Source organism: Dendrobium catenatum, unplaced genomic scaffold, assembly GCF_001605985.2.
Source record: "Dendrobium catenatum unplaced genomic scaffold, ASM160598v2 fragScaff_scaffold_85, whole genome shotgun sequence".
Taxonomy (NCBI): domain Eukaryota; kingdom Viridiplantae; phylum Streptophyta; class Magnoliopsida; order Asparagales; family Orchidaceae; genus Dendrobium; species Dendrobium catenatum.
In genome coordinates, this window is record NW_021318547.1 from 159,898 (window position 1) to 172,685 (window position 12,788).

The 12,788-nt window shown below is 33.2% G+C and overlaps 1 protein-coding gene across 1 annotated transcript; it reads right to left on the minus strand.

The window, feature by feature from the left end:
- Positions 1-3,212: 3,212 nt before the first annotated feature.
- LOC110094237 (probable RNA-binding protein ARP1) lies at positions 3,213-9,342 on the minus strand. Its single transcript, XM_020819421.2, has 6 exons — positions 8,779-9,342; positions 7,900-8,023; positions 6,374-6,494; positions 5,589-5,625; positions 5,027-5,339; positions 3,213-3,540 (listed from the first exon to the last, which is right to left on the minus strand). The coding sequence occupies exons 1-6, from the start codon at positions 8,974-8,976 to the stop codon at positions 3,476-3,478; spliced, it is 858 nt and encodes a 285-aa protein (XP_020675080.1). The 5' UTR covers positions 8,977-9,342; the 3' UTR covers positions 3,213-3,475.
- Between the last annotated feature and the right edge of the window lie 3,446 nt (positions 9,343-12,788).

The following is a 12,788-nucleotide window of genomic DNA, read 5'->3' on the forward strand; positions in this document are numbered from 1 at the left end:
ATTTTGTATTTTTAATACATAAAACCATTAGATTTGAGAGTTTTCGAAATACTATTCTCACAAAAATAAGCTATTAACTACATGCAAAGAAAAATAAACTATACAAAATTTATGTTTCACTTGTTTTGATCATAAAATTGTAACAAAAATAAAACAGGTTAAGAATCTACAACCTAAATATTATAACAGAAAGTATAGAAAATATTCACTGTTCTTATTAAAGCTTGTGCTCTCGTTTTGAGGCGACTCTCTAGCTCGTTCCGATTTAGGGCTTGCCTCGGGGGCGTCCCCCCGGCGGCATCCGCCGCAGTTTCGCTCAGGAAAGTTTTCCTTTCCCTTTCTCTTACGTTCTTGAACCTTTTCGTGTTGTTTCATTTTTATTTTCCAGCCGTTTGTGGCTGGAATGGCGTCGAAGCGTCTATTGGACCCTAATTTTTTGTATGTTTCCAATTATTTGCGTTCTATCACCGAAGCCTTAGCTGGTTCTCCGTCTAATATGTATTTCCCGGAGCTTAAGTCTTCATCCTTTCGCGGTCTTCCCTCTCTGTGGATCTCTGAGGAATAAATTCGAGCACTTGCAACTCCTTTCTAGTTTTCGCTTGTCAATTTTTTACCGTCCCGGCGGCCTAGTCTAGACTTTATAAGGAAATTTTTTTTCAAACTAAAGTTTATCGCTGATTTTTCGATAATTATGCTCGATTCTATGCATATCTTTGTTAAACTTTAGAATGACCTAGATTATAGTCGAGTTTTCAGCCATCGGTCATACCTAGTTTACAATTACTATATGAAATTAACTAAATGTCTCCTTCTTTGGATATCAGTATTGAATGCCCTGTTATTCCTATTTGGATCTTTTTCACTAGTCTTCGACCACATCTCTTTAATCCAAGGATTCTTCATCGTTATGGTCGATTTTTGGACATCCGCTTAAGGTCGACTCCACCATTTCTTTAGGCTCTAGACCTTCTATTGCGAGAGTCTTGGTTGAGATTGATATCACGAAAAATTATCCGGACAAAGTGTGGATTGGTCCTTAGAAGCTCGGTTATATCATGCTCACTGTCAGTCTATAGGACAAGCTAGGGGGGAATATCGGACAAGAAGTGTTGTCCCGTTTACTGTACCTGTTAAGCCTTCTTGTTATGTTAAGGTTTTTTATAAGGGGGAGACTGCTGGGGTTGCTGAGCTTGGGTCTGGGGATGCTTTCTTAGTTAACTATCATGCTGTCAACAATTTGGAATTAATGCCGGACCCTAATGCTGCTGTCGGGCGGGTTAATAATGTTGTGCTTGGGGAGGGTGTTTTGCCTTTACCTTTTGCTTGTTCTAAGGCTTCTAATGAGCATGTTTCATGTAGTAGGGTTAATGCTGATGATGCTCATGCTTGTAGTCCTGTTGATATTGCTGTTGGGAGTGGGGATGCGAATGCTATTGTCATTGTGGATCAATTAGCTGAGTTGCCATGTTATGCGGATGTGCCTATTCCCACGGATTATTTTCATGGTTGTCCTCCCCTCGTTACAGTAGAGGTTTTGCCTTATGGACATGCGTCTTTGCCACCTGTTGTGGTTGACCCTTTGATTTGTGTTTTCCAGAATTTTTGGGGGTTGTTAAGAATTCTAAAAATTTGGGTAGGCCTTATGCTATGAGTAATTGTCTTTCTCATATAACTGTGGAAGGTTCGAATGATAAGAATAATGATTTATGTGAGATTAATAAGGAAGTTGGGCATGAGCTGTCTAGTGGTTCAGTCCATGTTGTTTCTCCTCATACTCCAATGGATTTGGCTGTGGTTTCTTGTGAAGTGGTACCTATTGTTTCTTCTCCTACTGTTCAAGTGTATGGCCAGCTTGTTGAGGTCCCAATCAATTTAATTTCTACTAATGCTTTAGCTGCCCATGTGGGTGACAGACCGGGGGACAGTGTTAGATGGCAAACTGATTAGCTTGAATGCTCCTCTTCTTCTGAGGTTGAAGAAATGGACGCGGGTACTCAGAATGGTATTTTGTGAGATGATCACTTTTGGGTGGGTAAATGTCGAAAGCGGAAATCTAAAATATAGCATTTTTTTGGAGTGCTACAGTGTTGGTGTTTTGTTTCTTATACTCTATTGGCAATTTATAGCTTTTTATGGATGAGTTCTTTTTCGGCCCTGCAGATTATCTGTTTTGTTTGGGCTATGATGTGGCTCGGGTTTATCACTCTGGATTTGTGGCTAGTTGGCAACCTTTGGTGGTGGTTCTTTGAGCGATGCTGGCGGTTGGTTGGCTTTTTGGTGGATTATTGCTCATTCACTGCTCCGGATGTTCCGTATCGGGATTTGGAGTGATTGGAAGTCTTTGCCTTTACTGAGTCTGGTTGCTTTTTGTGCCTACTTTCCTTCTCGATTGAGCTTACCATTGTTATCTTCTTCTGTATCCGATTTCTTTTCCGATCATTCTGCTGGTTTAACCCTTGATGTACTTCATTTATTTTCATGGAATAAGATTATTACCTTTTTGGAAAAAAAAAATCAGTGTTCATGATTGCATGGGAGGGGGCGGGAAATTTATATATAAAAAAATTATATACAAGAAAAAATTCTAAACAAAATTTGATATTACATTATAAATGTTAATTGAAAATGGTATGTATTGATCCAGTTTTAGATTAAGTTGATCCGCATGCTATTACACTCTTGTAAATTACTTATCCCGTGTAGATCAGGTTCATGTTGAGTCAACTAATATCTAGTTAATTCCAAGTTGAACCCGAAACCAACCCGTGATCCGATTTTGACAGCCCTAAATCCAATGAATACATTATCTTATCCAATATTTTCACTTATACTTCAATATCAAATCTAAGACTCTAAATTTCATATTTAATGTCCTCATTTATTTATCTTAATCATATCGATTAAGCACATCACTCTAACTAATGATCAATTCCCTTCTATTGTCAACAACATCATCTCCAACAACCAATGCCATCAAACCTCTTCCATTTTTTGATGATCTTGCCATCTATTGTGACTATTGACAATCTTTATTGATAGCTCAATTTATATTTTTTTCTTGCTTTCCTTGACACAATTTATATTGCTAATTACTCTTAATTATTAAATTAGACAAAAATGTAGAGCCAAATGAAACTAAATAGAGTTGAACCACTCATGACCATCTTGAGCACCCAACCCAATTATTTTAATCTACACTTATTAAAATGAAATAAATAGAAAGAAAAATCATTTTATTCACATGTTATTTATAAATAAATGAGTGATAAAAAAGGAATATCCTGAAAATGATGACAAAAGAATAAAATTGAGAAGGAAATGAAAAAAACACATCAGAAATTAATTGATTCCAGACTTTGTGGTAATCTTCTCTTCATCATCCTCCTCAACCTTCTCCATCAAGTCAGACTAATTAGTCATCTCCAACATATTTCTCCTTAATATTCCTTCAATGATCAGAGATAAAATGCCATTGTTAAACATCTGAGCTTTCATTGTTCCCACCATCTGTCGATAATGGCTGAGAAGAAGCCTGAGAATCTGAAATTTCAAATCATTGATTTTGTTAATTTATTGTTTAATAAATCATTATCATCTCATTTCTCTATAATTCATAGATTATTAAACTGTTATTATATAAAAAAATATTAGTAGTTAAAATATGATATTGTGAATTAAAAAGGATGGATAATCAATGTATAAAAACTTTTATTCTTTTATGTAATTAATATTTATGGCCAGTATAGTTTATAAACGTATTAATTCCAAATTTAATATGATTTCATTATGTGACCAAATGTGCCTCACGATTTTTCTGGTTGTATTATTTTATAATGTTTGTTAAAGATTAATAAAGAAATAATTTTTGTTAAAAGGAGAGGAATAACTAAGAGAACATTAATGATAGTGAAATTGTCAAAAATATTTTTAGTCACATCATTAATAATCAGTGTTAAAAAAATGATTAAAATTTTTTGACGTGGAATTTAAAATTTTTTAAAATTTTTAAAAGTCTGTTAAAAGATATTTTAAATTGTATTTTCTTTAAATATGTCTATTATTTGATCTTTAGTTATTCTTTAAAAAGATAAAAATATATTCATATAAAAGTCTTTAAATATTTCTTAAAAATTACACGGTAACGGTAAAATATAAAGGTCTTTTTATCAATTAAGAGCATAATTAAGGTTTCATTTGAGACATCTTTTGATCAATATTTTTTTGTGGCTTTTAAAAATTTTTTGTTCTAAAAAGCTGTAAAAAATTATCCCAAACGAAACCAAAGTAGAGTATAACATTGAGTAATATGCCATCATATTCTTCACAAATTTAATATAATTTTGCAAAAAAATAATGAAAGTTACACATATTTTTAAAAATACAAAAAAAAAGTTTCTCTAATGATGCATTGAGGGAATTTTTTGTGAGGAAGAATTTTTAGTATTTGGATTTATTAAATGATTTTGAATTATTATTTTTATATATTTAAGTAAATTAAAGAAAATTTACATAGACATCACATACGAAAGACTCGAATTCATGACCATTGGTTGATAGCCAAAACTAACAGACCATGTTGAGCCACATATTGTTATAAAATAAAATTTAAGATTATTTATATATAAATAAATATTTCTATAAAAATAAGAATAAATATTTTAAGTTTCTTACAAGGACAACAGTTTCTTATTCTTTACAAACAATGAAAACTAATATATATATATATATATATATATAAAGGAAATTTGACTTTTTAACCTATAAAATTTACCTATTAATTCCCGTTAATATCTCTATTATAACTTTTAATTCGGGTAAAACTCCCAAAAAAAAAAAATATTTTGTTGGACTATAATATCCAAAGATAAATTATTTTCTTTACTTGTAAAGTTATAAATTAATTTTTTTTAATTCAAATTATAAAAAAAATTGCATAAAGCCTAACCCTTCGAAAAAACTTAGCTTAATAAGAAAGGAAAAAAAAAAAAAAAACAAATAATGATAATAGATTCCATTAACTACATACCTGGAGTTGGGAGTGATTGCCTGATATGCGGTGGAAGCTGAAGCTGAAGGCCATGAGGCAATCCGGATGATGGGAAGAATGATCCATCCATGTCCATGTGAGGCATGCCCATGGCGTTATGGCCATACGGTTGACGATGAGCAGCAGCTTGTTGAGGTTGCATCATGGATGGAGGAAAGCTCGTCCTGGGTGATGGAATCATGTAATTCATATGCGGATAGTTATATGGCTGATGGCCAATGTTTGGTGCTGCTGTCGCACCATACATCATCTGTTGATAATACTGTGATGCCATTTGAGGATTGTACATGCCCTGTCATATATATCCATCCTATGAGGGATAAGACTTTAATGATATATCCATTCAGGCTTCGTTTCGGATGGTTTTCTTCTTGCTTTCTAAAACAGTTTTTTAATATAATATTTTTTATTTTGAAATTTTTGTAATAAAAAGTCGTTTTAAAAAGTAATGTGAAAGTTGTCCCAAATGAAACTTAAGAGTAGTCAAAAAATATTCAGAGTTCTATTTATTTCTGATGATGAGAGTTATAAAGAGACTTACCGGTTGATACCCATATTCTGCGGTATAGGTCATATACCTGCAAAAGAAAATTAGAAAAATATCAAGAGAGGCAAATAACTTTGATAAAATAAAAAAAATTGAACTATGGATAAAAATTAAAATTTTTAAAATGTTCGGACTATGACTTCGTTTGGGATAACTTTCTTAGTGCTTTGTAGAATTGATATAGGAAAAGTAACTTTTTAAAAATATGTTGTAGAATACAACTTTTTTAGTACGAAATTATTTTATAAGCAATAAAAAATTAGCGATAAAATAGAAATTATGATTTAGATCTGAAAAATAAATTAGTAAGAAAGCTATCTCAAATAAAGCCTATATAAAGTTACGTAAATGACCAATAAATTAATGCTACAATTTATTAACTGCATTCAACTAAGACTTCATTTGGTATGGCTTTCTTATTGTTTCTATAAGCATTTTTTAGTAAAAAAATTAAAATTTTTTATTAAAAAATTGTTTTAAAAAGTAGGAAAAAAGCCATCCCAAACGAAGTCTAAATATCCAACTAAATGATGAAATACTGTTGGAACTGAATGGGCTTAAGCCCAATGTAAACGTTTATGGGTCCTAATCAAGCCCAAGCTGAGGTGGACAATGTGTCATCATAGCAAGAACTAAAGGGACCACGGCATTCAAGAGTTTGAGGATTGGACCATCAAACCATCGATATATCTGTTTAATGGGCCCAATCGATGGGCCCATTAGACAGGTTGATCGTCGGCCCTCCAGTATAACTCAGACATTTCTCCAAGTGGACTTACCCATATGGCGAAGGGTAGAAAACTTGAGGAGGAGGCGGCATTTGAGCTGGCATTCTGGTGTATGGTGGGCCCGCTGCTTGCGGTGGGCCCTGATAAATGCTCCCGGCTGCTGGGCCTCGTCCTGTTTAAATTATTGAACCAGTCATTTATTAGCCATTATTTTCATTGGTAGTCAAATGCAGTTATGACAGTACAATTGTGTAAATTCATAATTGTCATAGATGCCTGTTCACACAACTCTCCTGGGCCTATCGGTTGAGAGCTTAGGCTTCCAACTAAGAGGTTCAGGGTTCGAGTCTATGTGTATGCGTTGTGTGTGTGAGTTTGCCTTAAATGGCCTAAATGTCCCAAAAAAAAATAGATGCCTGTTCAACTTGGATAAATTATTATTTTAATATTATTTTTGCTGGAATTTAAATATTATTTATAAAATTAACCCTGTTATTAAAAGTAAATAATTATGTTAGGTAATCCACGATTAACTTAAAATTTATCAAACAATCATGTATAAATTCTTAAAAATAAGCGGACAAAAATTTAATAATAATATGATTATATTATGTCACAATTATCAAGATAAAAAATTTATTAAGAAAATTGGGATATTAAATAATTAAAATTTATTTTAAAATAAAAAATAATTTATTATCATCTAGTCAAATTTCCCTTGATGCTTATCTGGGGCTGACAATTTCTCCTTTGATTTATGACTTTATAATTATAAGCATTTACTTGGTCTAAAAGCTTAAATGAGCGCCCACACATTAAAAACTGACAAAAACAGTTGCAAGTTGTTATAAACCATTGGCCTTTTCCTTTACCAAACTTTGTCAACGTTAATTAAGCTTTTATTAATGATTTACTAAAAAAATATATTAAAAATATTAAAAAAAGTAGTAGAAATTAAAAAGAAAAAATAACATAAAGACAAAACAATTTTACCTCTCCAACGGGCACCTAAAAAGACTAAAAAACTTAATAATCTCATATAAACACATTTTATATTTAATTATATGTGTAATTATATTTACAATATATTAAGATTTTTTTTATTATTCTAAATTATAAAAAATAGCAATAATAAAATCTATTTCTGTAATTAGTCGGAATTCAAATAAGGATTGGTTGAGCCGGCCGAGCTGGAATTGGGTCAAGAACCGAGCCGACTCAACCGGGTCCACAATTACCAAATGGTGGGGGTCCTTATCCGGTGAGCTGTCGGTAGATGCTTATCTTAATCTTATCAACGCCTTTATATAGCTCACGATGCGCGGGACATATACGGTAATTAAAGAAGTAAAATTCCATTAGAAATTAGCCAATAAATAAATAAATAAAACCTCTTTATTATACCGAAATATGATGGCCTTAATTAGCAGGATAATAAAAATAAATATTAGATTTTAATAAAATAATGTAATTTAAACTGCCAATAATTATAGTTTCTTAGTCGTCATTTAATAATAAAATTAATAAACTAATAATTATGTTATAGGATAAACTTGAAAGTTGTAGTGGTACGTTACCTCGCGGAGGAGAAGGTCGGGCCCGGCCCAGTGCAGCAATGTTACAGTTGGCCCGCCTCCCATCAATTAACGGGTTGGGATCCGCCACGGACCGTCTCGCCGATTCGGGGTCTCGAAATGTCACCTGCCCAAAGGATAAGCCCAACTTGGAATAAAATATTATTTATACAATATACAAATATTTTAAGCTCATTATTTTAAATAAAAAAATAAATAAAATGACTAAGACCAAGTAAATAATAATAATAATAATAATAATAATAATAAGAAATCTGACTAATTCTAAAAAAGCCGGCCCCATGTTTCGGTGGAAACCCTATCTATTTATTTTCCCAATGCAAGCTAAGTAGGCCCAGCCAGCTCATTAATCAATAAACCTCTCCTGATGAACAAGTAAAGTAATAGAAGATAAAAGATTGAGAGCTGGCATTTGCTAACTGAGGAAATTTGGCGGTTATAATCTCATCAAAAATATAGAAGTAGTTCATGAAATGAATAGATCTTAAAAAGAATCATTAAAACTCTGTTGTGTTAATTTTAACGAAGCAGGAAGATCAAAAATGTTCTATCACTATACTTTCATGGTTTTTTTTTTTATGTATTATATATATGAAGAGAGAGAAAAAGGATAGCCCAGACCTTCAAAATACGACTAAATTAGTAAATTGTGAAGTATAGGTCCTCGAGGTTATATGTAAGTTTGTAAGAGAGAGAAAGAGATTAGCTTCATATTCCATGAAGATGAACGAGGGATTGGATCATTAAGCGCTTAAATAACCTTGAAACCAATCGTTTAATGATCTTCCACTGTGATGAAACCGAAGAAGAGAAGGAAATACAGAGAGAGAGAGAGAGAGAGTTGAAGAAATGATAACATACAAATCCGTAGCCCTTTGATCTGCCAGTATTCTTATCGGTTATAATAACCGCCTCCAAAATCTCTCCAAACTGCTCAAAGTATCGCCGAAGCTCCTCCGTCGGCGTCTCCCACGCCAATCCTCCCACAAACACCTTCGTCAAAGTCGTGTCCCCAAACCTCGACCTGTAATACTGCGGACTACTCCCTCCACTCGCCATCTCTCTCTCTATCTCTACTCTCTCTCTCTATCTCTTCCCTCTCTTAAACAAAGACGAAGAACAGAAGCTTATCCACTCTACTTCTCTCCCTCCGCCTCTCCTCCTCCTCCTCTTCCATTAGATGAAAAGGAAGAAGAAGAAGAAGAAGAGAAGAGAGGACAAATTAACGGTAAGACTTCGATCTCTTCTATAAAAAACCTCTTCTCTTCTCCTCTCTCTCCCCTCTAAACACAAATAGTGGCTCTCTCTCTCTCCCTCTTGGCCATTAATAAACAGAGAAATCAACGTGATATTCCATTAAAATAAGCAAAAAAAAAAAAGAGGAAGAACAGTTCATAGCTTAGCTTGCAGAAGGGGCCAGTAGGGATGGGTATTAATTAAATAATAGGAGATTATATATTAAAATGTAGTTATGTGTAGCGGGCCAATGACCCATGTGTCCATGGAGATGAGACAGATAGATATGAATCATCTGATGGGGTCCGCCACACCGTGCCACCAAAACATTATTGGGATTATTTGGTCGAAAGATCTATTATGTATAATGCAGATTATGAGCTTGCTATATGCGACGGTCCTTTTCTCATCATCCTCAGCAAAATAGAAGTCTGATGATGGGAAGGAAGGCTAGCTATTATCGTTGCTTTGTTGGGAAGGAAGAGTTGTGTGATGCTTGCTAAGCCTTCATTTGCGTGCGCTGATGGCTTTGGAAATGAAAGGAGAAAAAAAAAAACAATTTTGGGATGAAATTTTTTAAAAATATATATATAAATTAATTAAAATAATATTTTAAAATGCATAAATTTGTTTTTATAAAATAGAATTAATATTTTGAATAAATTAAACTTTTTAAGAAAAATAATTTTGAATACTAAGATTTTAAAATGCGGAATAATTTTAGATTTTTTTTGGGGGAGGGGGATCAAGTTGCTGGTTTTGCTTATAAATATATAAGATTCAATAATAGTTTAGTTATTTAACTAATGTCACAAATTCTTTAATTATACTTCAAGTGTTTGATTTGGGCTCATTTAAATTCTTTTTGAATTACTTTTGATGTATTAGAATTTAGAACTCATCTCATATGGGCATTCATTTCAATTGTAATTTTCTTAAAATAAGAGTTTAGAAATGCTTGAATTTAATTACAAAAATTTTCAACTCAAATATTTCATTAAAATTTAAGCCGGATCAGAAGAATTTTGTCAAGATGTATCATTTGCCCCTTATTTTTGGATGTCTAAATATGTATCATCCAATAATACGTTGAGCCTTTGAAAAATTTTACTATGTATGTCAACTTAGACATTCCCATGAAGCTATAAATCAAGTAAAGTCTTCTAAACCATAATTCTAGCTTTTTATGAAGTTGTTGAGTCAATTATAACAAAAATTATTGAAGAAATTGGCTTCAAAATTCTCAGCCCAAAATTGAATGTTGAGGCTTTGTTGAATTTTGTAAGTAATAAAATTTGTTATAAAATATCATTAAATTTTCTTGGGGACTTAAAAAAGGTGTGACGATGCAATGAAGATGGTTTATGATTCCAATAAATCATATGATTAGGGAAGGAGAGGAATCATAGTAATTTCTTATTCCTATATTTAATGAGCTTATTACAAGGGCCATCCCTATACATAGATGTATAGAAATTGTACACCGATGTGATGTCTTGCGGAACAATTCAAGTTAAAACTTGACCAATCCTAACATAATCTAACTATTTTATTGATTTTCATGTTTAAAGAAGTTCTTGAGGCTTATGTATTTATCAAAATTAGTTGAATTTTTTTATAGATAATACTATTGTTGTTTAATATTTCGAATTTTCTTACTAAAACTTCTTTATAGAAAAACCATTTAAAGTGACTTTTTTTTCTGTGGACTACATTATGCTGACCATAGAAAAATAATTGTTAAAGCTTCAAATGAATGAGTTTTCTAATGGACACATCCGTATTGGCCCCTTCTGCGATGGTTCCTTCTAATAATTCATATCCTTTTAAGTTTGAGGGGACTTTTGTTGGGAATGCTATTGCTGATTCAAATAAGAATATCTTAGGTAAAAATGTGGTTGTTGTTCTTCTTATTGCTAATTCTCTAAATAATTATGATGGGCAAGCTACTGTTATGGAAGATAATCAACTTAATGATGTTATTCCTGATTATATCCCTTCTTTGCATGTTAATTGTTTGATGGTGGAAGATGTTATTATTATTAATGAGTTTTTCGCTGATGTAATTTTGGGGGGGTTTGGTAATCCGTTTGGTGCTAATGGAGAGGAATGCAGGGTCTCTCCTCACTCTAGAATTGATGTGGTTCCTATTGTGGGGGAAGGACCGTCGACTGCTGTAGGGGCTGATCCTACGATCGAGCCTGGGACTAATAATTGTATGATCCAGGTGAGTGATATAGAGGTTTTGGATGATAATTATTTGATTAATGTCAGCTCTAGTCCCCCTTTGTCTGATATTGGAAATGAATGTGATGCTATTTTGAATTCTGGTTGTAATTGTATTTCTTCTTATCCTATGGCTTGTATTACTCTTGGTTCTATGGCTGCTATGATTTCTGAGGTGCCTTTGGAATGTGATGATATTTATGTTGTTGATGTTGGTTTGAACAATAACTTGAGGGGGATGGAGAATGTGCCTTTGGTAAATGTGCCCATTGAGCTTATGTCTTTCGATGAATTCAAGTCAAAATTGTCTTCTAATGTGATTGAAAATTGTGTGGATCAATCAGATTGGCGGGATGGGTATGATTCTTCACATTGCGAAGAAGCTGGAGAGGGTTTGGATGAGCCGTCAGAGGAGTTTCAGGACTTATATAGTTTAAATTTAAGCTGTAATATTCATAAACGCTTCTCTCGTGGTGGTGGTTAGCATGGTAGGCGAAATTGGAGGAAGAAATAATTTTAGTCTGTTTGGTTGGGTGGGTGAGGGTTCGACTTTGGGGGTTTTGTTCTCCGATTGGATTCATGGAGGTTTAGTGTTGTGGTGGGTGTCTTCTTGATGGTTATTATGCTTGCTCATTATTTTTTCATTTTTTGGCCTCCCTTTTACTGTAGGGACTGCTCTATATGGTTGTTGGGACTAGCCGTGCATGGCTTTGGTGACTTTTCTTCCTGTTATTTTCTTTTAGTTTGAGTTTCTTTTTGTAATTAGTTGGTTTCTAAGGCTTATAGGTTTTGATTCAATTGATGTATTTTAGAATGCTTTGGAACCTTTAAGGACTTGTACCCTTTTTTGTTATTAACGCATAGGTCTCTTCCGTGTGGTTTTCTCAAAAAAAAAAAAAAAAAAAAAAAAAAAAAAAAAAAAAAAGAATGTGTTTTTTAATGGACTTGCTTTCATTGGAAAGATAATTCAGTTGTCTATATCTTTTTTATTATTTTGTGTATAAGTATTATGTTTTATGTTTTTTTTCTTTCAATTTGTACTCTTATATAGGAGCAATTATTACGTCATCTGACCTGACGTAGAGGTACTACGTTCGGTCGTCAATAACATGTCGCCACGTGCTCTTACTCTTTACCGCGCGGCCCGACGACTTGACCCGGAACGGAACCCGAGAATGCTATGTTCGCGATTTTCTCGGTATTGCTCGGTATTTGCTCAGTATTGCTTTGTAAAAACGAGAAATACCGCTCTGTGAAGACCAAAACTATACAAATACCGAGTTGTACCGAGTTTTTCTACAACTCGGTACAATTCGGTATTTGCTCAGGATTTGCTCGGTATTGCTAGGGATTTGCTCGGTATTGCTAGGTATTTGCTCGGTATTGCTAGAAAAAACTAGGTACAACTC

Excerpts from the sequence above, each read along its gene's own strand:
- LOC110094237 (XM_020819421.2), bottom strand. The coding sequence starts at position 8,976 with ATGGCGAGTGGAGGGAGTAGTCCGCAGTATTACAGGTCGAGGTTTGGG. Across the intron at positions 8,024-8,778 it reads GATCAAAGGGCTACGGATTT|GTGACATTTCGAGACCCCGA; the intron begins GTATGTTATCAT and ends TCCTTTGGGCAG. Across the intron at positions 3,541-5,026 it reads GCAATCACTCCCAACTCCAG|ATTCTCAGGCTTCTTCTCAG; the intron begins GTATGTAGTTAA and ends TTGAAATTTCAG.